This window comes from Coturnix japonica, chromosome 5 (assembly GCF_054131305.1).
Source record: "Coturnix japonica strain WE chromosome 5, WE-NBRP24, whole genome shotgun sequence".
Classification (NCBI taxonomy): Eukaryota; Metazoa; Chordata; class Aves; order Galliformes; family Phasianidae; genus Coturnix; species Coturnix japonica.
Window position 1 is genome coordinate 49399788 of NC_140667.1, and position 26034 is coordinate 49425821.

At 43.9% G+C, this 26034-nt stretch overlaps 1 protein-coding gene across 13 annotated transcripts in view; it reads left to right on the top strand.

Annotated features, from left to right (window-relative positions):
• The window catches only part of CEP170B (centrosomal protein 170B), a 52542-nt gene extending 26997 nt beyond the window's left edge, over positions 1-25545 (top strand). For 3 of the 13 annotated variants that reach the window (XM_015865586.3, XM_015865585.3, XM_015865587.3), the window contains exons 10-22: positions 1372-1434; positions 2283-3046; positions 5047-5235; positions 5423-5531; positions 6862-8628; positions 11586-11835; positions 14250-14409; positions 17321-17359; positions 17921-18064; positions 18963-19051; positions 19535-19628; positions 20619-20670; positions 21394-25545. In XM_015865586.3, the coding sequence (XP_015721072.2) occupies positions 1372-1434; positions 2283-3046; positions 5047-5235; positions 5423-5531; positions 6862-8628; positions 11586-11835; positions 14250-14409; positions 17321-17359; positions 17921-18064; positions 18963-19051; positions 19535-19628; positions 20619-20670; positions 21394-21629 (3956 nt within the window). In that variant the 3' untranslated portion in view covers positions 21630-25545. The remainder of the gene's footprint in view (positions 1-1371; positions 1435-2282; positions 3047-5046; positions 5236-5422; positions 5532-6861; positions 8629-11585; positions 11836-14249; positions 14410-17320; positions 17360-17920; positions 18065-18962; positions 19052-19534; positions 19629-20618; positions 20671-21393) is intronic. The other 10 variants (XM_085547786.1, XM_015865589.3, XM_015865591.3 and 7 more) reach the window with 9 other exon arrangements.
• The last annotated feature ends 489 nt before the right edge of the window (positions 25546-26034 follow it).

Below are 26034 nucleotides of genomic sequence, written 5' to 3' on the forward strand. Positions count from 1 at the left end.
TACAGAACAATGAAGAAAAGACCACGGTTTGCTGCATTTACACTGCCTTTGAATTCAGCTTTTCCAGCCTTGTCAAATGCTTTACTACAATCTGCAGACTTGGACTGTTGAAGCCATATTGAAAATTACCAGACCTGCCTGTGCATGAGGTTGTTTTAATGGGAAACATGGTGGTGTTTTCCCTCAAAGGAGTATTTGTTCAGTCATTGATGGAAAAAGGCTCCCTTTCAGTATGAAGGGTTTTATCTATTGTGCTTCTAACTTACTGCTCTGGTGTATGGTTTTTTAGAGGCTCATATGATTAAGAAGGTCTCGTATCCAGATGTGATTTGGCACGACATGGGAATTGCACTGTTATGCTATCATTGTTTTCTAATACAGGACATTATTGAGGTGGCCTGTCTGAGCTTACAGCATTGTCTTGACTGTTTGATAGAAAGTATGGGTTTTGTTTGTTGATTTGACGAAGAACATAGTCTGTCAAGGGTGTAGATGTGTTTCTCTTGCTCTGCTTTCTTTCTTGGGAGAAACTAGAGTTAGGCAGCTCTTCTTGGGATTGTGCTGGGCAATGCACAAGAGGGTGTCAAGCTGGCCATGCTTTACAGTCCATAAGGGCTGGAAAGAAGCTGAGGTAACTTAATGCATAATGTGCATTTAAAAAAAAAAATCAATTATTTGGACATTTGATTAAAAAATACAGTGTTGGTGGCCTCAGGAGTTTATCTACTTGCCAAAGCAGAGGACAGCCTGTCATTTATCTGTGATAGTTGTGTAGCATGTTCTTCTTGTGGGGCTAATTTTGAAGGTGTCTTAGAGGCTACAGCTGGCTGCCTACCAGGTTTGTGTGTCTTTAGAATCAGAGACAGCCCGTTTGGTGTTCTTTAGTAACATTTGTTCCATTTATTATCAATGTGATGTATGTAAAGCCTTGTATTGAGAATAGGGAGCTCAGGTTTGAGGTGCGTGGTGTTCTGCTGGGGGGTCTGTAGACACAGTGGGTGTTTTACTTGCATCCTCACAGTTTTGCATTCAGCAGGGCGTTAGCCAAGACCCTTTAATTTAGGAGATTTCCCTTCCTAAGACAAAGCTTATCAACCCTCAAGGCACAATGCAAAGTCTGCTGTCTTTCTTCAGGAAGGTGTTAGGAAACTCCACAGAGGTCTGACTCCTGGACTGCATGGTTCTTGTATTAAACTCTAATCTTTCACAGTTAACTTGAGATAATAAATGGTCTTCGTCTTATGCCTGGAGAACTTGCAAAGTAGGTTTGAGCAGTTTTCCTTTCAAACACGTGGTATTTTAGCTAGTATATCTTGCTGCATGTTACAGTCGAGAGCGCAGAGACCTCTTTCCCCATTCTCCCGATGACAGGTTCCCGGTCGTTGACTGAATCAAGTTGTGTGCCTTCACACCCGTTTCCTTCTCCAAAAAAAGGTTTGTGTTTGGTCTTTTTTTTTTTTTTTTTTGTTTATTTTATTTTAACTTATTCTCTGAGGATCCTGAACCAAAGGTGCTGGGGTGCCGAGCATTCCTGATACAAGGGGAAGGTTGTAAAGATGCAGGTCAGTAACATGTAAGAAGAAATACAAGCTTACTTTAAGCTTAGAATGATTTGATATTTGTGTGGCTGGTGGTTGAATAGTGTGACTTCTGGGGTGTCATGGTGTGATCTTTAGGTCTTAGGAAAATTGAAGAATGCTGCACACCTCCTTTTCCATTAGCTGTTGTTTTATTCCTCCTTGTAGAGAGGGGTAATGGAGGTAATCGGAGGGGCATGAAGTCATAACACGCTGACCTGGTGGCTTTGTCATCATTGGAATTTGTTTCTATGGGATGCAGTGCACAGGCTTTATTTACTGATTTTGTACAGATTCCTGCTCTGTAACATAAGAGTTCGAGATCACCTCGTTTTGTTCTGCAGTAACAGGCAGAATCGTAACATAACGTCATTGCTTTTATTTAAATGGCAAAAAGAAAAGAAACAACACGTTACGTTTCTAAAATCTGCTTTACAAAATCAAAATTTCTTGTTACAATGATTTCTTGCAGTATTTTGCAGCAGTTTGATAGGCAACCAGCTAAAAGTTGATGGGGAGGCAGTGCCTTTCTCTTCTCTCTTGTATTTTTCCCCCTGAAGGAACACAATGCCTGTAGCATAGCAGGTGTCTTTTGGAGTCACTTATTCCTATAGGATTTCTTTCCTTTTGACTGAAATCGAAAGGTAATGACAGGCTTACAGAGTCTGAGAGCGTGAATGTCAAATATGCACAACTTGTTTCCAGGCAATCGGCACGAAGACGGGACGCAGAGCGACTCAGAAGACCCCGTGGCACCCAAGGCAGAGAAGGAGCCAGCGACGGGTGGTGAGCGGGTGACAGAGCAAGCCAAGCTGCAGCGCCAGATGAGGCGTGATCCCCATGAGATGCTGCACAACAAGCAGGCGTTTGTCATTGAATTCTTTGAGGACACGCCGAGGAAGAAACGCTCACAGTCCTTCACACACAGTGCTCACTCCTCTCAGAGCGACACTGATCCCGGGCTTAAGACCAAGGTTGAGAAACGCAAGAACGCAGTGCCAACAGAGAAACAGGGCAGCACGGTGCCACCATCACATGTTGGGACACAAGGGGGTAAAGCCACCAACAGCTCCTCTGGGACCCAAAGAGCAAGCTCCTTCAAGAGAGAGAAGACGGAGGAGCGAATCAACTCTTCGTCCTCCTCTGCCTCCAGAGCATCGGGCAGAGCCTATGGGAGTGTTGGGAGGAAGTCTAAAATGGCTCAGGATTTTATGGCTGAGTACCTGAGGGAGACAGCTCAGTCTGGGAAGGCAGGCTCTGAGAAACCAGCACCTCAGCCTGTGCCGGCAGCCCCACGTGTGGTCATATCTTCAGAGCCAGAGCCTGCCTCTGCTCCATCTCCAGAGCTAAAGGCTGCCCAGGGCAGGAGGAATGATGAGGAAGACAGTGTGAGCGAGACTGGCACATACACCATTGAGACAGAGTCACAGGATAAAGAGGTGGAGGAAGCACGAAAAATGATAGATCAGGTAGGTGATGCTTTTCTGTGCTTGTTTTGTGAGCTGAGGGCTGAAGGTTGGGACTTCTGTATCTGCTGCTTATGGGTCCAGCTTTACTAGCAGTTGCATGAAGGGCTGCTCCCTTTATTACTTCGGTTCAGAGGGACTTTTTAAAAGGGTGGGAAATCATTTTGGCTGACCTGTGTTAAGAATTGGTGTCAACAAACTGTGAGGGTGGTCTTTTAACAAAGAAACAAACAAACAAACAAAACCACAACAAAAGTTGCAGACCAAAACCCACCAGATGCAAGAAAGCAACGTAAGCCATCAGCAAAGAGCTGTCTTCCTTCCAAAATGAGATCTGAATGCTAAACTGCAAGTGGGCTTGCCATATGCTTAGAGGGAAAGGCACCAGCAGAACTGAGAGCAGACTGATCCTACTGAGTGCTTGGCTGGGAGTAGCTCTGCTCTCGAGGACTGTCACAAGCCTCTTTCTTGGCCTTGTATCACCTCTTGCCCACTGCTGCGAGCACAGAAGCTGCAGTCCATTGCTGCCTCTGCAACCTATAGGCCAGAGGAAAGGCAGGCCATGGGCTGCTTGTATTCATCATTCACAAGCCTTGGTGGTAGGTGATTCTGTATTTAGTGCATTAGGAAAATGGTGCTTGCTGGCAGGGCAAGTGGCAGCTAGTTGAGTAGCAAGGGGTGCGGTCTAGGGCAGAAGCGATCCTGCGTGGATCTATACTTGTTTAGATTGTGCAAGGTGAATGATAGCCTTACAAAAAATAAATGAGGGTGAGGCTTAATAAAACCCACCCAACTAAGCAACCCCAGGGCAAGCCAAAGTTTGGCTTCAGATTTAACTTTCATCTGTGGTCTATTATGAAAACAAAACTGGCAAGTTGCTGTGAAGAGTTAGTGAAGCGTGGGCAGAAGGATGGAGTGAGGTTTAAAGGGAGCCTTGAAACCTGGGTTTAGAGCTTTGTATATTGTTCTATGAGCCTACATCTGACTTCCCTCATTTGTTTATTATGCTTCTTCCTTATGTCTTGTTTGAAATGTGATTGAAAGTTTTTGGGGCAGGTTATTTCAGCCACAAGAAGGTTCTAGTCCTGACATGATGGTTGATTGCTCTAGAAAGGAAATACAAAATAATACAAAAATAGAATTATTTCTGGGGAGTAGCTTGGCAGGCTTGTTCCTTGGGCAGATGAGCTGGCCAATTTCTGCTCGTGACTGCATAGACTTAGTGCAGTGAAGATCTGCTATTTGGGTAATAACTCATGCCAGACCTCTGTGTTTCTGTCCATGAAGAAAGATGATTGGGATTTGGATTTGCTGAGGTTCTGGGGTGACCCACACACTAACATTTTATTATTTTTTAAATTGAAGTGAGAGTGGAGAATTTTAGGCCAGCCCTGACCAAACCTGGGTGCCCTCAGTGGTGGCATCTTCCTCTGGATCTATAATCAGGAAAGAGAAACAAGCCTTTTCTGAGGCATAGATCTTGTTTGCCAACACAGAAAAGCCTGTTTATCTCCAGAGAGAGTCTGACCACCTAGCTTAACTACCTGTCTTGGTAATACATTCATTCCCAGGTCCCTTCATGGCAGTGTAAGTCTACTTTTTCTCACCCCAATCTCTGCTCTAGTCTACGAAAGACCCTGGAGATAGAGCTTTCCAGTTTGTGGTTTTTTTCGCTTCTCCATGAATTGGATGATAAATAGCTTTCCTAACTCTCATCCTAAATTTCTCAGGGCTGACAAGGGGCTCCGTTAGTGAAAGCTATACTACTGCTAAATGCAGTGCACCAAAATAATGAGGATGAGAGAAAACGTGGATGTGAGTGGGATTCTATGAATAAGGGTATTTAAAGCTGCAGAGTAGAGAAGAGAGTAGTTTTCTCAATTAGTATGGAAGGATTGGCAAGTGTTTCTGGCCTTTTGGGATCCTGGTTTGGGGACTGGAATTTGCGGGTAAAATTTCTCTATTATTTGTTTTTAATCTTTCCTACGCAAACGTCTTTTCAGGTTTTTGGTGTTCTTGAGTCACCTGAATTTTCCAGAATATCGTCAGCTTTTAGACCAGTAATAAAAGGTGAAAAAGACGACTCTGGTTCTCATCAGCATTTAGTCAGTGAAAACGGCACTTGTCAGAAGTCACCCTTGCTCCAGGCATTTGCCTCAAAAGCTGTGAGTGGGTCTCAGGCTGACATGCAGGTATGGGCAGTCCAGGTGGATCTGGTGGTTTGGTGAATATCAATTTTCTGGATGGATGGAAAGGTGATGCATGAATTGGTTCCCATTTTAAGCAGACTGGGTGATGTGTGTATGAGAGGAGAGGTTGTGTGCCTAAGATGTGTTTTTCTGACTGTCTTTCTGATGCCACATCCTCACCTTGTTGTAGATGTCTGCAGCATCTCAAGGAAGTCAGAAGTGGGTGTCAAGGTGGGCCAGTCTTGCTGACAGCTACTCTGACTCTGGATCTGTCTCAGGACAAGCTGAAGGTGCTGCAGGTAAGTCATGTTACATTTTGGAGGTGGCTGAGTCTAAATGAGGACGATAAGGAGAACTGGAATTGTGGGCTTCCGTGTGTCTGGCTGCGGTTTATTTTCTGTTTTATGTTATGTATTTGAAAGTGAATTGTTCCCTGTGGACTGAAGATAGAAAGTGCTCCTGGTTTGCATTTCAGAGCCATCCAAGAAGTTCTTAGGTGTTATATTTGGCATGGCTAAAAGGCACACGGGAAACAGAAAGGTTGTAAGGGCCTTGGGTGTTAGCTAGCCCTGGGTGATTCTTTAGACTGCCTTATGATGCCAGAAAAAAACCCTATGCAAGTTGTCCTGGAGCATAATTGCTGATTGGTACTTTTTGGGGTTTCTCCTATGTCTGGCTATGCTGAGGATTTTAGGTTGTACTGGTGTTTCTCGAGTGGCAGGTTTGAAATGTGGAAATAAGCATAGAAAACTCAGAATGAAGAGAAGGTGGTAAATGGGAGGAGGTCAGGTTCTCATTGCAGCTGGGAAGACAGCCTACAAACCCCCAGGTCCTGCTGATGTGTGAGAAAATGAGGACAGAGCTTTGTTGGCTTCTGTAAATGCTTTCACCTTTCTGTTTTGTTGCTGATGGAAGTATTTGTTATCTTTATGTCATCAACAGATACAGACAGAGTAAATCTTAGAAGGGATTTTTGTTTTGGAGGTTAATGTCACTATTTTCACCCTATGTGAGAACCTGACTCCCAGAGCCTTTGCAGTATTACCATAGCCATCTAACCAGTTACCCAGGTATTTAAAAGCAGGATAAGATAGGAAGTCCTGACCAGCATAGGAAAAATAAGAGTCTTCTTTCTATGAAGTTCTTTCATGCTGACAAGAGCACACATGCTGGAGCATTGAGCTCTTATTTGAGTGTCTTCATTATTAGCATCTTTCTCCTGAGACTTTGCTGTGAGATAAAATCATATGAGAAACACCATCTATTTAGTCCTATGGGCTACACTGTGTGAAATGGCACTTAAAGCACTACTGCAGTGTTTTGGCTGATAGTGTTTCATATCCTTCCTGTGGCCTGATCTTATGGTAGATCAGTGCCAGCATGCTCATAGGATGGCCTCTAAACATTTCTGGTTGTACTGAGAGGTAAATGATGGGAAATTATCCAGCTAAGATTTCAGACTGAGAGGGAAGGTGTTGAGCAGTCTGATCCAGCAAAGGAGTTAAGTATACCTTTACCTGGAGTATTTTTTATTGATAGACCTTTGCAGGTTCAAACTTTTAATTAAAGAATAAAACCAAAACAACACGTTGTACAGCAGTTGACTTGTGTCCATTTAACTCCCTTCAGAAAGTGGTGTAACCCCCAAATCTGGAGAAGCTGAGAATGCTGTGCCCTTGAGAACGAGGCGTCTTCTTCCGCAGCTTCCACCGAGCGATAAATCAGAGAGCCCTACACCCACAGTTCTGGTCTGCCAGGAGTCCTATTCCGAGGTTACGAAGAGAACCATTGTGAAGGATCACTGTGTGGAAGCTTACAGCGATCACAGCAGCCGCCTTTTCATTCAGGAGGACTTAGATCCAGATAGCCTCAGCGATGCCAGCAGATCTGATGATGGCTTCAGCTCAGAAAAGGGCAGAAAGTATAAAGAGAACAATAAAGTGCTGGAGCAGATGGGAGAAGACACAAAATCAGAGAGCCGGCAGACAGGAGCCCCCCGGGTTGCAAACGTGAAAGCTGTGAGTGAGACGGTTTCTACTTCGTTCTACATTGGTGATGACAGCAGCGATGTGGGGATTCCCTCCAAGCTCTCTCTCAATGTGGCCCATGCTCGAACTGACAAAGATGGAAAGGATCAGGAATTTTCCTTCAAGTCTACTGGCACACCAGTTCCTGGAAAGCCATTGGGCAAAGATGTCAGCGCTTACATTAACGCAGCAGGAAAAATGGTTATTTCCGTTCATCAGAGTCCTCAAGATCAGGAAAACATGGCAGGAAAGGAAATATCTTTTGTTAGGCAAGAAAGTTTTACCAAAGATAAATCAAGCAGTGCTGTTCCTCAAAGCAAGCTCCCGCATATTTCAAGTCACCCTCTGCTTAAAGATTTAGAGGCTGTTCGGTCAACCCGTATGGACTTTGGTCAGGACACTCATCTTCTCCTTAAGGACACTGAAACTGCCTTGGCGGCGCTGGAAGCCAAATTACTTGGTCAAAGCCAAAAGCTGGAGCCCTCAGAAACTGCTGGTCAGCTGGAGGACTCATTATCCGGTGACTCAGACGTGGACACAGCCAGCACAGTCAGTTTGGTGAGTGGCAAAAACGTCCCCACAAGCGCCCCGAAACGTAAAGCGGTGGCGAGCTTGCAGAAGGAGAAATCTTCCTCCTCACCATCCATCCAGGACCAGTGTGGGCAGCCCAGTGCGCGGGACAGGCTGACGGAGAAGCGGAAGGCCAACGTGCCAGAGGTGCCAAGGTGTGTAGAGGCCACCAAGCGCTTCCAGATGAAGCGGAGTGCTGGGACTCGGGGGTCAGTTGACTTTACAGATGATGAGAGGAGCTCGAGCCTGCCCTACTTGCCAGTCCCTGATGCAGTGGTGTCTGACCATGAGCACTCGGTGCCCCGGCCTGCTCCCAGAAGGAAACCTTTTACTCAGGCAGCCAAGGAGGATCACAGCAAAACAACTGCAAATGTGCAGAAGATCCAACAAGTTCTCACCCGCTCCAATAGCTTATCCACCCCACGGCCCACGAGGGCCTCAAAGCTACGTCGTGCCCGGCTGGGAGATGCTTCAGACAATGAGTGTGTTGATACCGAGAAAACAGCCTCCAACCCTGAATCTGCTGCTCCAGGCTCCAAGCAGTCCACAGAGACAAAGAAGCTGTCCCGGCTCGACATCCTCGCCATGCCGAGGAAGCGGGCAGGTTCATTTACAGTGCCCAGTGACTCTGAGACAGCGCAGTCGAGGACGGGGTTTTCTGGCCGCAGTGTGGAGTCCTATCGGAAGGCGACTGCGTCGGAGATCCGAGCTGCAGCGAGGAAAACAGCAGCTGCTGCCTCTGCCAAGCAGCCGTTCAGTAGGACCCGCTCGAGCAGTGTCAAGTATTCCTCCACCTCCAGTAAGTTTGCTTCATGTTTCTTTTGTATTGCCTTTCAGATTTTTAGGCTGGACAGTGCAGTGTTTGCAGTGCTTCCCTGGCAAAGGGCTCTTAACAGAAAAGCTCTTATACCCTGGGAGATATTGATAGGGTGTTGTTTATGAGGATGTTGCAAATTGCAGTTTGACTTTTTTTCCCCTTGATTTTATTTCTTCAGCAACCAGCTGCCATCTAACAGGAGAATATTAACCTTTTGTTGCTGTTGAAAAAGATAGAAGTGAATACCTGTCTAAATCAGTTCTGCTTTTCTTTGACTTGTAAGATTTGAAATTTGCTCCAAGAATGCTTGTAATGTTGTTGATGGCAGTAGCAGGTTTGAAGGCATCTGAAACAGTCAACATGTAAATGTCTCTGGGTACTGAAGGTTGTTACAATGCAAAAGACAGCTCTGGCATGGTAATTGGCAATTGGTAACTGCCCCAGATATTGCTTACACCTTTGATGTAAGCCCTGCTCTGTACCCGAACTCCTTGACCTGCCATGAATGTAGTGAAGCAGATGTGCTCAGGTTTTTGGGAATGCCAGGGGTGGCTGAAGGGACAGGAGGAACCCCAATGGTTGAATTTCTTTGGCCTGCTGAGAGGGATGCTATTTTGAGCAGATCTGTGTTTTTTATAGAGGTTCTTCAGAGTACAGGACTTGTCCTGTTCATTTTCTCTCATACACTTGAAATAAGCATCCTTCTTGCGCTGCTCATTTTTACTGCATGCTAAAAATGTTATTTGCTGCTTGTTTTGATTTCAAATTGTTTCTGCACATCCAGCTTCCCTTTATTTTAATGATTTTTTTCCTTTATATGTTTGTATATGCATGTAAATCAGAATGTGAGTAAGCTAAGAGTATGCACAGTCTCTCTCCTGCCTTTTCTGAGATGTATCTACTGTTGACTTTGTGTTAATCAATAACAAACTCAAATCGAGATGGTGTGGTCCAAGTTTTCCAAACAGGAGGCATTCTTCACATCTCCCTGCCTTTGGACCACATACTTCAAATCATTTGGAGAAAAATGATAAGAGCTGGCCAGTTCTTTTCTTTTTTTTTTTGAAATGAATTGGTTTTTGATTTCTGGAGCTTTGTAGCAGCATCCTAACACCTCTTGCATAGTTGCAGCGGGCGACGCTAAGCTTTTCTTTGAATTAGTTGCTCTTAAAATACTAACCTCCTAATTCCTTGATAGGATTGTGGACCTTGCTCAAGCTCTGAGTAGGCATCCTTGTGCTTTGTAGTGTTGTAGTGGGTGTGTGGTGCATGTTCCCATACTAATATTACAGACACTGTGAATGAATGCCCAGAGCCCCATTTCTGGGACAAAACCAAAAATGTTGCATTGTTCTATGAGGAGTTTTTTGAATATGGCGTAGTTACCCTTGAAAATACCTAATTTCAGGCCTTGGGGCCTGAAGGTCTTGAGGCAGATGTGGTTGGTTGATTCAAGGGTTTCTTAAAGCGTTTAGTTACCCACTGTAGTTTCCAGCTGTCCCAGTGGGAGAAAGTTAATCTCACCAACAGAGGAGCAAAATGAAATACGTGGTGTGGGGACAAGAGATGTCAGTTGGTTGTTGGGCAGTCCAAGGTAGCTGTGTGAAAAGCACAGGTAATGACAGAATAATCCAAGTTACCAGTTTGGAAAGAGAAGGAGGATTGTGTGTGTCCCCCCTGCCCCCCACCAGCTCCTCTGTGTACTTGGTTTGTTTGCTCAAGGTAATTTGAATGGTACTAAGGGACTTGATTCTGATTTCCCTTAGTGAATAGGGTTGGTAGGTCAGGCCCTTAGTTTTTGAAATCCCTGTCCAGTGACAAAGTGGCCTCTTGATTCTTGTTTTTTTAATTTTTATTTATTTATTTTTAATAAAATATCTTTCTGCTGGTGAAATATGAGCTGATTTAGTTTTCCTGTATTTACAATTTTAATCCCAAGCCAAGACCTTTCAATAGCTGAGATAACAATATCTAGGAACATATGATTTTTTTTTCTCTATGTTAACAGTCTGTAGTTTCTACATCCTTTATGCCAAATTCATTGTTTTTGTTTACATGGTTAATGTTGCTGGCTTCATTCACTTTCAAAGGTTTAGGGTTACAGTAACCTTTGTAACAGAGTGAAACTTTCAGGTGGTGTAGTTGTAAATAACCTGGCTGGCTTTGTGTCTGGTGGGTCTTCATTCTCATGGGAAAGACAGAAGGGAATGAAGCACTATCTGTCAGGAGTGCAGTGAGATGAGGGAACTCTGGGAGCCCCATTTTCAAGTAAGGAGTTTACTCCTGGGCACCTCAGTGCGTGCCATGCAATGAGGACCTGGATCTGCTCAGAACTGGCTGGGACAAGTGGGTGCTCTGCTTGGCTGCAGGGCTTGGAGCCAGTCCTGCCTGCCTGCCCATGTGGGTGCTTTTTGTAGGGTGTCATTAACAGGGATGGCAAGGCAGGAGACCAGTATGGGGTGTGGACAAATAGAACCACACATAGCATCTCTCCCTCAATTAAAAAAAAAAAAAAAAAAAAAAAAGCAACCCTTCTTTTGCTTGTTCTCATAGTTGGTAAGGGGTCCACAGGCTTGAAAATGGGGCTCCTTTCAGATAATGATTTGTGTGGGATCGTGAAGAGTCTGAAATGTGTGCTGCTTACATATAGAGCTTCTGTGCATGGAGAACCAAGGCCGTGGTACTAATTTAATGTATTGGAACTGTTAGCAGTCATTCTGTTTTTGCACTCAGATTTCCCCCTCCAAATTTGCATAGTGGATGGGAGCCATCAAAGCGACCAACTTTTGATTAAAGCTCTGAGAATCTGCTGCTTGATTTAAAATGTGCACAGAAGCTCTCCTCCCTTTGTGTTCTTGGGCTAGTGTTGTGTTACCTCTGTGCCCTTTTGTAGTGATTCTTTACTTTCCTTGGTCTGAAACCAATTCATTTTTTATAAGCATCAAGGCGGAGACCGCAGGGTTCAGATTACACTTCTACTTCGGAGGAAGAATATGGCTCAAATCACAGCTCCCCTAAACACAAACGCTCCCATACTTCAACAGCCACACAGACGCCGAGGATACGTGGCTCTGGGCTGGGTAAGCAGAAACACAACGGCAGAGAGACAGACGACGATGAAGACTTTGATGACCATCCCGACCCCTACAACTTCATGGCACAGACTGCAGAGATAGCAGAAATAGCCAGGTGAGGAGGTGGGACACTGGGCCACATGCTTTGTGTTGTCTGGGTTTGCATTAGTGTTCAAATCTGTGAGTTGAAGGTAGGAAGAAGCACTTGGTCTGATTGTTTTTTATATCTGGGCATTGATATGTTATCACAGAATAAAATTATAGAATCATTGGAGTAGAAAGGGACCTCTAATGGCCATTCAGTCCAACATCTCCTGCAGTGAACAGAGGACACTCAGCTCTCCCCAGATTCTGCCCTTCTCCAGGCTGCCCAGCCCTAGCTCTCACCCTGCCCTTATAGGGGAGGGTGTTGAACCCCTTGGGTCATTTTAATTGAGCTTTACAGCCTGTGCTAGGCAGTGCTCTTTGTGTCTTCTGTCTGGAAAATGCTGAGGTGCAGGAAGCTGGGTTCTGTCTGTGTTTATTGCTTGTTTGAGCTGTGGACAGGTATCCTCTTTTAGCTTTGAGTCTGTCAAAATGTGTATCTGTTATCTGCTTATCACTGCTATCTGCTGGAAGGCTTCTGTGTGCATGAACCAGTTCATGTGAAGTGCCCTAATTCTCTGCAGATGGATTAGCAGAGGCTGAGGATGTAAACTGTTGAAGCTGCTTTGCCTGAAGCCATTGAGGGAGCAGTAAGCAGTCAAGCTGCAGGGCAGAAACCTCTTTGGTTGGCACAATTGAACCCAGACAAAAAAAATCTGTTGGTATCTAAATGAGTTGTTGCTTAGCCTGATGTCTGTGGATACAGAGCCATTGTGTCCTGGTGGTCCTGTGGTTGCCTGGAGGATTTGAGCTACTAAGCAAATAGATGCTTTTTTTAAACAGTGGCGTTTGAGGTTTGACATCTCTAATATGAGACTGAGTTGTGCCAACTTTCCAGAAATACTGGTCTTCCATTGTGCTGCCATAGCTGAAATACTTTGGACGAAGGGAGCCGTCTTCTGTCTGCTTTGGGTCAGCATTTCCACGTTAGATGTAGCGCATGCTGCGTGGATCTCTAAAGGCTTTTCCTTTGTTAAACACTGCAGGCAGCCTGTTACGAGCTGCCCTACCTGTGCTGAAGGAGTGTGAATGTGCAAAACGTGTTCTTCCCTCGTAGCAGCAGCGTTCCTGACGCGGGCAGGCGCTCCGGGTTGCAGGAGCTATAAATAAGCAGTTGCATCAGACTCAGTCTGGCTCAGCACACTGCAGAACTCGGTCACAGTCTGCCTCCTAATTGCCGTTCTGATTTCCGCTGCGGCTCCCAAATTAACTGGGAGGGGTTTAAAGGAGGCAGGGAGAGTTAAAAGGGAAAATGTCACTTGTTTACAGAAAGCGAATCAAAGAACGGATGCAATCAATGATAGTTCTGGCCGAAACCAGCACAGGCAGGGCACCTTAGGCAGAGATCAGGCTGCTTTTTCTTACTTCAATTACACATTTTCATTCCAAGGCAGTGTTTCCGTGGGCTGACAGCTTTATGGCATTGCTTGTTCTTTCTCCAATTAAAGGAGAAATCATCTCTCAGATGAAGGCAGCTAGCTGGAAGCCTATTTTTGTAACTACAAACTACTTTGCATCTGAGCATCTTCGTTTTCGTTTTTCTCTCGGTCTGTGCTCATAACTATTCAGAGTCTTAAAAATTGGTTTTGAGATCCAGAGCAGAGTGCTGCAGTCACTGAGTGCTCCCTGCACACCTTGCAAAAGGGGCTTGAGGTTTCTGACAGTCACATCAGTCCAAGGTGTTGCCTGCATCGCCCTACCAGTGCCTCATCCCTTGTGGAGATCCTGAGTCGTGCTTTGATTTCTAAAGCACAAGGGAGAAAGAAATACACGGTGAGGTTTTTATGTGATAAAGAATGAAGTTTTTCTCTTTCCAGAAGGGCTCTGGCTATGTTGTAGAATGCGGTACTGGGGTAATTTCCGTAAGGATGAAGAACTTACTATTCTTTTGCATGATGGAGGAATGCTTTCGTTATTTATTTTTTTCCTCTTAAACAGTTTAAGCATGGAAATAAGCCATGAACATAATGGTCACCAATGGCTTTGTTGCTCCTGCTTTCCTTCTGTGATCTTTTTAAGGGAGAGCAAAACTCCCAAGTAGAAAGAAAGTGATCCTGTTCTATTAAAAAAAGTGGAATGAGCAAGAAACAATGTAGAACTTCTTTATGCTTTTTGCTAAGGTGTCGTCACTAGAGTTTGTTTTTCAAGTCTGTGTTGAAACTTGGATACAGGAGAGGATTTATTTTGTTACTCTTGTATGCAGACAGTGTTCCTCTGTACTGTGCCAAGGCACCCGAAGCTCTGCAGAGGTTATAAGTCATGCAAACGTTCTGTGGTTGCCAGTAAAAAAAAAAAAATCTTTTGTGGCTGCTCTGCTGGTGTTTTATGAATATGAGGCTTGTTATATCATGGGCCCTAACTGCTGTGCTGCACGTTGTGCTTCAGGCTGAGCCAGACCTTGGTGAAGGATGTGGCCATCCTTGCTCGAGAGATTCATGATGTTGCTGGAGATGGGGACTCACAGAGTTCATCGGGGACAGGACCAAGCACCTCCCTCAGCTCTGTGCCCAACACTCCTGCTTCCACCATATCAGCAAGAGAAGAGGTAAGATTCCTTAGGGCAGAAAACTTGACTTCCGATGTGTATCAAGTGTGCAGGACCTGTGAACAGCCAGTGGGGTGAGTGAGGATGAAGGGGTTAACATGGGGGGAGGATGGAAGGCCACCTTGTAATTTGACTCAACTGGTGCAGCTGCTGAGGGACTCAGCTCAAATTCATCTGTGAAGTCACCTAGAGGCTCTGTCTGCTGAAGTAAGATTGCCTTTGCTGCTGTATAAATCCCATTTCCCTCCTGCTTACCACTGGTGTGGGTCTTAGAATCTTTCTGTCTTTTTATATTTGCTGTTCAGGTGGTAGTCCTGGTCCTCAGTTGTCTTAGTTGTGAGAATTAGAGGCCTGACTAAATAGGATTCAGAGCAGAGGCCAAACTTGTTACCCTGCTAGGAGAGGAGTTGGAGGCCCTGTGACCCTGCTGATGGTGCAAAGCAGAAGTCTTGGGAGATTCCTGTGGCATCACATGTGGAAGGCTGTGCTCCTGTTAAACCCCTGCCAGCCTTCCCAGGGAGGGTTTTGTCCCCAGGTATTGTTTAGCTTTGAGCCAGAGTACACAAACATTTTGCAATAAATTCAGGCTCTCAGACAGTGTTTTACTGCTTTGTTTACATGCAGATGCCACACCTGCAAAAACTGCCTTTTGTGTTGCTCTTTTTGAGCAGCCAGGGCGATAATTCTGATTTGCAAATGAAACCTTTTACCGTGGGTTGGCAATGACCAGCACCCACTTCCTTCCGCAAAAGCAGCTCGCCTACATCTTTGTAGGGTGCCACTGAAGGGTGCGGCCCTCAGTCAACATTACACAGGGGGTGGTTCCCTGCAGCTGGGTAGCAGTGATATCTGAAGGACTCAGGCTTAAAGTGCTTCTACTCTGTGCAATGTGCTGGGCTTCAGTGCCCCTGGTAGTAATGCCTTGCCAGCACTGTGGGGATGCAAGCTACTTGAGGCTCTCGGTGTGACTTTGCAGAGCTGTGCTTTGCTTTAGGTGATGCTCAGCAGCTGCTGCTGTTGTGCACTGGTGGAGCTGCCCAGTGCTAGTAATAGCCAGGAACTGGTGAAATCATCATGATTTTCTGCTGCTGATGCTGAGATAAAGAGGTGAATAGTCCCACTTAGCCTGGGGTCCTGAACTATGCATTTCAGGGTCATGTTATGAATGGGAGTAATATAAACCGACGTGGAGTTTAATAAATATGCATCACATCTTTGGATGTGACTGGGCTACAGTCAGTGGGCGTCCTTCCAGATCTGCCTCTGAAGGGTTATGATGAATTGGGGCTCAAATAATTACATCAGCTTAATGTAGGGCGGGTGATAGGAAATCTATGAAGATTGGGGTGTGTGAGTTTCTACTACCAAATACTTGCACCAGCTCTGAGAAACTGGGAGGAAAACTCAGAAACAAGTGCTGACACTGGAATCGCTTCTGAGGGTTGAGTACTTTACCAGAAGCTTCTCTTTAGACCTGTGCATGCTGTGACATTTCTCAGCCTCGCACAAATTGCTTTTAGAATTGCTTTTATTACAGAGTTTGGTTAAAAGTTAAATTGTGTGTGTTCTCTTAAATTTTTAAGGCGGAGCTTTAGATTTAAACCTTATTCTTAATGTTCTGTCCCTTCACATCCAGTGTTTGCTTGTATGTTAGACAGGGAGGTTTTCAGTCCCCCCCAACCCTGACATTTTTACAGTGGCTTTGTTTTCATAGCTGTCAGCTGTGTATTACATGGTAGTCCAGATTCCAGTAATACTGAGCTGAATCCTTCTATAAATTAAGCAAAACCAAACCAAAATATGTTCAGTAAGAGTGAAGCCTTTGTGATTCCTGCCTTCTGAAGCCTTACGTTGTGTGTGTAGGTGTCACAGGACCCAGCTTTCTGCAGGGCTAAGCAACCAAGCTGAAAGCTTAGCTGCTGCAAGGGTAGTCAAGTGGGTCAGCTTAAAGCACCACCATTTCTTCACGTTTGAGTCCTGCACAATTGTGTTTTTTGAAGTTGATACTGGTATAGCAAAAAACTGAAGGTCCCGTTTATGTTTATTATAAACTGTTGCTTAACTTGCTCGGTGTGACTGTTGCTGTGATGGGAGGAAACACTTGCAGCTGTGCAGTTGAAGTTGTGGATGCCCCAACCCTGGAAGTGTTCAAGGCCGGGTTGCATGGGGCCCTGGGCAGCCTGAGCTGGTGCCTGATTTAGTGGTTGGCAGCACTGCCTATGACGGGTGGCAGACAAACTGAGGTCCCTGTCAACCCAAACAGTTCTAAGATTCTGTGCGACTGAACAGAAAGCATGAGATCAGGCCAGCTCCCATATAAGGACCCCTGGGTGGTGGTGAAGCAGGTATTGCTCCTACACTGTTTTTACCTGCTTGTGTTGAGACCTGCCAGACTGTAGGAGCATCTCATTCCTTTCTGATGCTATTTCACTGCTGTAACCAACCTAACCCACTGTTTCTGCACTTCACAAAAAGATGCTTAAAAAAGGAAGCTTATTTAGGTAAACATTTTGGCTGTTGTGCACCCATAGCATAAAGTCTCATGCTTTCTGCCTGGTTATAACTCAAATACTACTGCATAGAGTTTGGGGAACCTGGACCTTAGGAGGTTTCCTCCCAAGAGCAGAGTGCTGTTGCCAACCAAAGAACCTCCTGGGCTGTGTGTCCAGTCTATTCTGGGTGCTCAGTAGAGCTGTTGGATTTCTCTCAGTTCTGTCCACAAGTGGGAGCTGCAAAACTGGTTGGTGCCCAGGACCTCTGTGAGCTTCAGTGCATGCAGGTGGGGTGGGCATTGAGTGCTGGTCCTTTGGAATGCGCTTATGGGAATGTCACCCCAAAATAACACGTTCTATGATACCTGCTGTCACAGTCATTCAGTAGCATTGATCTCTTTGTTTCTGTTTTAACACAGATTGCTCGTAGATCTTTTCGGCTGGCATATCCATCTCAGGTGCACTTTCCATCCCATTATTTTTGTATTTCTGTCTCGTCACTCTTGTTTTTCTCATCTTCTTTCAGAGTTTTTTTGTCTGTCAGTCAATCAGACATGAGTAGCTGTCTTGTTGTTTCTGTTCTTCGTGTTAATTGTCTGTATTATCAGTGGTTTTGAATTGCTTTTCCATCTCCTCCATGTGTTACTAAATGGTTTTTGATTTAGTGTCACTTTAATGTTGCATTGATTTATTAAAACACAAGATGTGGGAAAACAAGGCCTTTTTGAATTTTAGCCTATATTCCTAAAAGGCGAAGATGTTCTTTTCAACTGCTTGTTCAAGTCTCAAAAGCATAAAGTGGAACAGCCTCACTGAGTTCCATAGGATGACTCCAGTGGGTAGATGTTTGCAGGATTGGGGTCTAGAATTGTGCTTAGGAACCCATACCTGTCTGAACAAGACTTGAATGAATCAGTGTTCCCCTGGGGGCTTGCCTGAAAATCTGCGTTACCTGCAGTGAGTGGCTGTGTGCCTCCTTCCCTACTCATTTTAATGACTCATTACTCATTATTTCCAAGTTGGTGCAGCACATTCCAGAAGCAAGTCTGAACTACCAGAAAGTGCCTCCGGGATCAGTGGAACTGAAGAATTTTGACCAAAATATGAATGATAATAGAGAAGATGATCTATCCAAAAAAACAAGGATACGAAACCGTGAGGAGGCAAGCCAACTTTTTCTTTACTTTTCTAACTTATGACATTACTTGCAGTATGCATATATGCCCTTCTGAGATGCCAAAGGTGACTGCTACAAAAAATAGTCAAAAGAAATGCACATCTATATCAACAAAAGAGAGCTCTTGAGAAATGCTATTAAAAAGAGAATTAAAGGAACAGAAAATCACTCTTTAAAGCTGATACTAACTGGAATTTTCCTCCACTAAGATGTGAGGCTGGATCACTGATAAGGAGATATTCAGTGGCAGAGCCCACTTTGGCTCTTTTACTTTTTCTTAGAAAGGAAAACCACAGATGTCTAAACTTGGAAGTGTCCAACATCAGTGTTTTCACGTCATGAATACTGTTCCATAAGCCGTAATGGCTCCTTATTTTTCTGCAGAGGGCATGCTGGCCAGAGCTGCCCTTGGAACAGCTGGCCAAATGCCAGGATATGTGACCATGAGAGTGGCTTGAAATCTGATAAAAATCACTTTGGAAGGTTTCATTGAGACTGCTTGTGGCAGTTCTTGGCTTGTGAGTGTTAGCTTTTTGTTTTGTGTGTGTGTGTTTGTGTGTATGCACATTCGGTTCCCCCCTTGGTATTTGGGGGAGAATCTTTCTGCGAGACTAGAAGTCTCATAGAAAGTAGTTGTGTGTCTTCAAACAGCTCTGTCTTCCTCTGTTCTTCTGGAAAAAAAAAGTCTGAACAGGCTACTGATAATCTGTCTGCTAAAGTGCTGCAACAAAGCTGTACATCATCTTAATCTCTCTTGAGCCTTGAGTATCATCCCTGTAGATAAAGATGCTTCAGTGAAGATCATTTACTCTGAAAATCTCCAGGTTTTTTAATGTGTCAGTTCTGCTCAAATTGCTTTATCTGATCTTTCTCTTTCATTATAGGTCATCTTTGACAACCTGATGCTGAACCCAGTGTCCCAGTTATCGCACACAATCCGTGAAAACACAGAAAACCTCGCTGAAAAAATGAAGTAAGCAACTTTTTGTCCTTGGCCTGAAAGGCTGTCAGTCTGCTTGTGGAAGATAACAAATGGTCATTTTTGAAAGGCTTATTATCAAGGTGCAGGGATTCGATGTGGGAAATGGAATGTATAGTGAAGGAGAGGTAATGTGATTATTTGCCATCTCTTCTTCTCAGTTGTTTTGTTTGGCCTTTGGAATTTTAGTGCTGGGTTTGTAATGCCTGTTGTTTGATTGACTTTGAAATGCTGCCTGAGGAAAGAGAGTATTCCTGCAGATCACCAGGGCATGTACAGCAACAAAGCTGCTTGTTGCTCCAGAAGCCATGAGTTACAAACAATCCAAAGTCCTTCCCCACATCAACTGAAAGGAGCTTTGTCCTGTCACTAATCCACTAATCTCCTTTGTTGCCACATCTTGTGATAATTAAGTCTCTTAAACAATCAGCTTTTGGATGATAATTTTAAGACCCGTTTCACATTGTTGTGCTGTAGGATTTTGTTTCAAAACTCAGAGAGGACCTGGGAGGAGATGGAGGCCAAAATTAACTCTGAAAACGAAGTGCCAATCCTGAAGACATCAAACAAGGTACATGTGAACAAGTACACTGCTATGGGCTTGTGTCCATGAAAGCTTTGTGAAAAATGAAAAGAACAAGTTCTGACCTTTCTGAAACCCATTTCTGAAATTGGTAGTCCATTTGCATGTGTTCAGTTGCTGTTTCTTATTGCTGTTTCTTGTTGCTGTTTTCAGTATGACATGGCAAGTTCCTCCAGCTGCTTTGCTAGTCACTTTCACCACAATCTTCCCTTCCGTCTTACTAATTCATCTTTGGGTACCCGGTCTCTTAGCAGATGTCCAGGATCACTAGGTTCCATTTAAACATCTTCCAAAGCATCACTTGCCATGTGGTTGACACAGCTTTAATTGCAGATTGGTGTTTCTCCTGTATTGTTTTTCACTTGTTACAGTTCTGTAATGGGGCAATAAAAATGTGCCTCATCCATAGTGTGTTTGTGCTCTCATAACCTCTTATTTATGGGGACTGTCAACATGGATTTCATTGTAACAATGGTCTCGGAAAGCCCAACCAATGCCAAGTGTACGTATAACTCTGTGCGGGACCTGTGTCTAAACGCTTAGTGCTACACCAGTATACACATGGCCAATTGCTTTGGTAGCAAATGTCTTTGTATGTGTGGTGGTGAAGAAGTGTGAATAAGCCTTTGCACAGTTAGTGTCCATCTGTGTGGACAGTTCATGTGGCTAACATTTCAAATCTACTACACCATTAATGCTATGAACTGGGTGGTGTAGTGGGGGAAAATAAGGCAGAGCAGAGGTCCCACACACTGACCAAATACACCTAAATACAGATTGCAGAATCATGGAGACTAGTAAAACCTTCAAGATCACGAAGTCCAACCATAATGATATATTTGTCTTTTCTGTTATATAAGCATTGTTGGAACTGACTTTTAGTGTTCTCAATTGGAGAGGGCAGGAAGAGTAGGGCTAGAGTCTTAAATTAGTTGAGTAATTTTTTCCTTAACTCTCTTCTGTTGCTTTTGTTTCTAGGAAATCAGTTCTATCCTGAAGGAGCTCAGGAGAGTTCAAAAACAGCTGGAAGGTTGGTCATTTGAAATGTGCTTTTTCTTTCCTGTGCTAGGAAGATTTACAGAATAAAACAATGTGCCTTGATTTGCCAGCGAAAGCTGGGAAGGGCTGCAAGTATAGTTTGTTTTGTGCTCTTTGAGTGCATATGGAACGAGCAGTACATTTATTTTGTGCTGCCAGTTTTTGTTTTTAAAAATTGTTGACTTTTGGAATGTGGAAACTGTTGCTGTGGAAATGCTTTGTTTGTGGTAATTAGGATATTCACATGAGATGAACTGGCAAAGGTCTGTTCTGCTGGAAGTAATATTTAGCAGCTCTTTCCAGCAGTAAGTTATGTTCTACTTTTGGACTGTGTCAGCGTTTGCATTGACTCAAATCTTGTACATAGAGCTATGTGCCATAGAGGTGGCAAGGTGATCTCAGTAGCTGCCTCTTACATCATTTGGAAGCTTAGCAAGGACATACAAAAACACAGAGGAGTCATTTCAGCCTCTTGCGATACGCAGTTTGCTGATGTAGTTTGTCTTTTCTAATTCAACCAGAAAGTTGAGTGTTTTTGTAATTTTCAGTTTGGGAGAGGTTTTGCTTATTAAGGCTGCTTAGGCTGAGGAAGAGATCAATATAATTAAAATGAACACAGCTACTGCCAACAGTTCTATGGCCTTCAAAATGAAGGGAAGCAAACTTCTGTTTGGAAACTGCCGAGTGTTGCTAATATGTCTCTCTTTATCCCCAGTGATAAATGCTATCATTGACCCTACTGGAAACTTGGATGTAGTTGCCGGTAACAGAGCATCTTCTGCTGCTAAACAATCAACAGCCACTAAAGTCAGGACTGCTAACACTTCTGGATCCACACTGGAGACTTTGTCCCCAGCACAGATGAGAAACTACACACAAAAGTCGAACTGTGGGTCTTCTAGCTTGCAAGATGCAAATTTCATTCCAGATGGAGAGAAATACGTGATCTGATATTTTGTATTGCTATCATATTGTAATCTACTGTAGTATTGTGTGTGAGTGGTTTGTGGACAGTTTGTGTGGAGCAGTTGTTTAGATTGCTAATACATTGCACAAAAGAAAGGAATTTATGCTGCGAGGGTGAATGGCAAGTCTGCATATGCCTTTGAATCAAGACTAGCACTGTGGAGCAGCACATGTTCAGCATAGAGGCAAACTGATTTTTAACAATTTACTCACTCTTCCAGTGTGCCATAAGCAAACAGGCTTTGCGTACCCTCCGTTCAGTACTGCCCAAGTGCAAGTGTCCCTGCATCGGCCTGTTCATAATGATTCAGTTGTAACAAGGCGCAGTTTAAGAAACACTTTTTTGGGTACTAGATTTGTTTTTGGTTTTGCTTGCTTTGTTGTTTTTTGTTTTAATTGTGTACGTGAGCATTGCAGCTCTGTTGGAATCCAAGTGCAAATCCAGCAGAATGATGGTGCAATATAATGGGTTTCTTGGAGAAACTCTCACTACAGTTCTCTTAAGAAGTCCTTTTCAGCAGTCTTACAAAGGGCAGCCACACAGAAGTTGGACTTTATGTTCTTTTTTCAGTTCCAACACTAAAACAAGACATAACAATCCTTTCCTTTTTCCTCTTGGTCAAGTGTAAGAGTTGTTAATTGTGTGAATGTAACGACTACGAATGCAGTTGCTATTTTTGATGTTTCAGACCCAAAATTATTTGTAGGTACAAAAAGTCAAACGACTGCTTAGCTTGCCAAATTTTTGGTACAGTTGCTGTCTTTAAAAAAGATTTGCTGTCTGTTCAAAAGATTTGCTGTACAATCTTTCACAATGAGCTACAAATGCTCCTGGCTGGGCCAAAGACTGAGGTGGTTGTGATTTAGCTTATTGTTAAGAGAAGCATCTGTTCCAGTGGCTCGTGTAATAAACTTAATTGCGTAGCTGCTGTTGAACTGGTGAGCACTTGATGGCACTTGATGGCAGAAGCGTAGCTCCTCCTTTATGGTTAGTTCTGCTATGAATTTCTTATTCAATGCAAAAGTGCTTGAAAAACACCATTCTGTGCTACTCCTTAGGAACTATCTGCCAGTGTCGAGCACTTGGTATATTTGGGATTTTTGTCTGGATTTTGTCTGTATTTTTTTGTCTCCTAGACATGAATGAGTATTACGTGCAGTTGCACTTAGCAGTTTCCTGTTGACAAAACATTGCGCTCTGTTATCACCCTTTCAGTTTCACTGCAAAACCCAGAGCAATTTTTCTTACTTTAAGAAGAAAATGTATGTTTTTGGAGGGGACCTCTTCCAGATGTGTTTGCTCCCGGTTTTCTCCATCTTGTAGTAATTCCTTTGTCATATTTCCTGGTCCACAAACAGTAATCAGGTAGAGAAATCCTTCTGTAGTCATGGAGGAAACGTTTGCTGGGAAAGGTGAACGGATGAGTTCCACTTTGCCCTCATACAGTGTGTAGTTTAACCAGTGAAAATGGAACCCCAAGCTTGACTGCTGCTTCTTGTGTGCTGACTTTATATTTTGGGGTGGTAGTGGATCCCTTAGTTAGCTTCAGTAGTTACCTCAGCTTCTCTGCTAGAATGTGGTGAAAGTGGGAGCCAGCTAAAATAACTTCATTAAGCAGGGGACACTCACAAAGAGTTCAGTCTTACTAGCAAAGAGCACATGAGGGCTTTCCTGGTGAAGCCACTGGGAATTTTCACTCAATTTCAGCAGAAACAGGATTGGTTCTGTGATGGGAGGATGCCATCACGCCATTAGCTTGTCTTGACTGTGCAAGATGCTGGCTGGCAAACAATAAGTTCAGATACCCTTCCAAGATCTCCAGCAGGTTATAAGACTCATCTGCATGCTCTCCCATGAAGGAATCTGCTGAATTTTACATAAATGAAAGCAGAATAAAAGGAAAAAAAAAGAGAATTTGCCCTTTGATGTTCTTCTGCCTGTAATATATGCACTGTACGCTCTTCTGCCTTTAATGTACTGAATGTGTTCATTTGGTTGTTTATTCTGATCTGTCTTTTCTTGAGATGCCTGACTGTGTCCATGACAAATATCCTACGCAGTGGTATTGTTCCTGACATATGACACGTGTTTTCAGGCCCTTTGTTAGGGCTCAGTATGTCCAGGTGCTACCCCAACTCACTAGGAGTTGAAGGACCTTCACAGATAAGGTGTTGCTGTTAGTTTCAGTTTTACTGTAGGGACACATGGATTACTCAAACATTTGACTTTTATTGTTCTCTACGTTTCTGCATCTTCCTGGTTATGCTCTGGTGGGTTTTGTTTCTCTGCAACACGTCCTTGACGTGACTTCTGTTTACTTTCACTTGAAAATTACTTGATTCTTCCTCCTTTGGTGAACACATCAGGATTGGATTTTCATCCTTTATTGCTTTACTCTGAATTTGAGAGAGAGCCTGCGGCCACCTGACATCAGCCCCCCAAACATGGGACCTCATCAAGTACGGGATGCAGCGGTCCATGTCTGCTTGCAGTTTGGCCTGTGTGTAGGGCTGGGGAGAGATGCATGGTTTGACTTATTTGTGACTCAGCCAAAACACACAATGCTTCTGTGTGCTGACACAGCGTTTGTGCTCGTATCTTTGTGTTCAAAACACTCTTGTTAGTGATGAAATGCAGCCTATCTTTTCCTGTGTTTGCAAATTCTGAAACGCATACACTCCATTTGCACATATCTGCTCCAATAAGCCAAAGAGCGAGCCACACAACTACAGCCCCTTTATCCTTTGGTCATTCTCACAGCGTGCATGGCCACCAAAACATGCCTCTCTGTGACTGCAGTGTTGCTCCCAGGTGTGTCCTGCTGCCCAGGCTCATTGTGTAGGAAACCTGATGGCTTTTGCGGGCTGTATGTGAAGCTTGGTGGGGCAACCCTGACCCATGGGCAGTTCTCACACCATTTTCCTTTCGTGTGTTTTGTATTTGACTGAAGAAATGTAACAAAGGGTGGCATTTTCAAAGCCACAGGGAAGCAAGTGCTCAGAGACCCTTTTGGGCTCCCAAGGGGATTCAGGGTGCTGAAGCCACGAGCACCCTTAAAGATCCCAACCTTCGATTCTTCTGCTATACTTGAAAACCACGTTGTTCTCAGTTCAACGCTTTCAAATGTAGAAACCTGTTCTTTTGTTCTGATGGAATGAATGTAAATCCCTGTGAGAATGTGCAGGAGCTTTGCTAGCAAGGACCTTAACTGAACTACAGCAACAGTCCTGTGGTGGTTGTGCTCCAGGAGGAAAGTCTGCATCATCTTTGAGTACTTTAGTAAGGGTAAAACTAGTGGAATGTTTACATCCAACCTACTGGGAAGGGAAGGGGGGATAGGGGGGAAGTGTAAATAAGTGCAAGATTCTACTAGTTTTTCTTGTGTTGCGGATCACAGTAGCTATTTTTGCAGTTGGATAAACACGTATAACTTTTGCAAAGACCAGGCAGGGCTCCCTGTCCGCGTTGATGTGCCCCATGCTGAATTGTGCCTATTTCACTATCTGCTGTCATTACGCTGCTAATTCTGCTCTTCCGAACCGTTCACTGGATCATTCCATTTGCATGCAGCACAAATGCAAGCCCAGCTGTCTGAGAGTAAAGCTGAAACACGTCGGTATAACTTGAACTGATTAATTACTTTCTCTTTCCCGCACCCCCTTGAAACGCTGTGTACAATTTTGTTTCCCCTACCCCTGTTTGTTTTTTTTCCCTGCTTTTTGTTTGTTTGTTTGTAATTTATTTCTGTTTGGATTATAGGCAGTATCTGTACATTTTGTTCCGAGGTGATATTGTGGACGTCTTTAAGAAAAAAAAAAAAATAATAATAAATTGTTATTTTATATAATTTTATCATAAAGTTGCTCTAATAAATCATTCTTTTATCATGTGACACCACAACTCTGGGTTTCTGTGTGTTAATTTGGGGGGGTGTGTGTTCGTACAGGATCTTTTAACTGCCTGTTTATATTGGTGTCAATAAGTGCAGCTTAGGTAAAGGATGGTGAGCGGCTGGAGGCTGGTGGTGCACCTGGATCCCTTCAGCTGGCACAGATAAATAGAGGCCTATGGACATGGGGGTCCCCTCACCTCTGCCCCCAGAGGTGCAGGAGCACAGGGCTGGGTTGTACACACTGATGCCCTTTAAAGGTCCCTTCCAACTCCAGCAGTTCTATGGCTCTATGATATGTGGAGTGCTAAATATTTCACATCTGAGGTTAATACTTCATGGTATTTACTGAATTATTCAAATGGTTGAAATTAGGTAAATCTTTAAAAATATTTTCAGACAAAAAGCCATATTTTGATGTAGAGTTTGGAACTTTCTGTGGGCTCGTCAGCTGAACCATTTCAGCGCTCTTGACCTGAAATGATGTTTTCTTTCGGCTA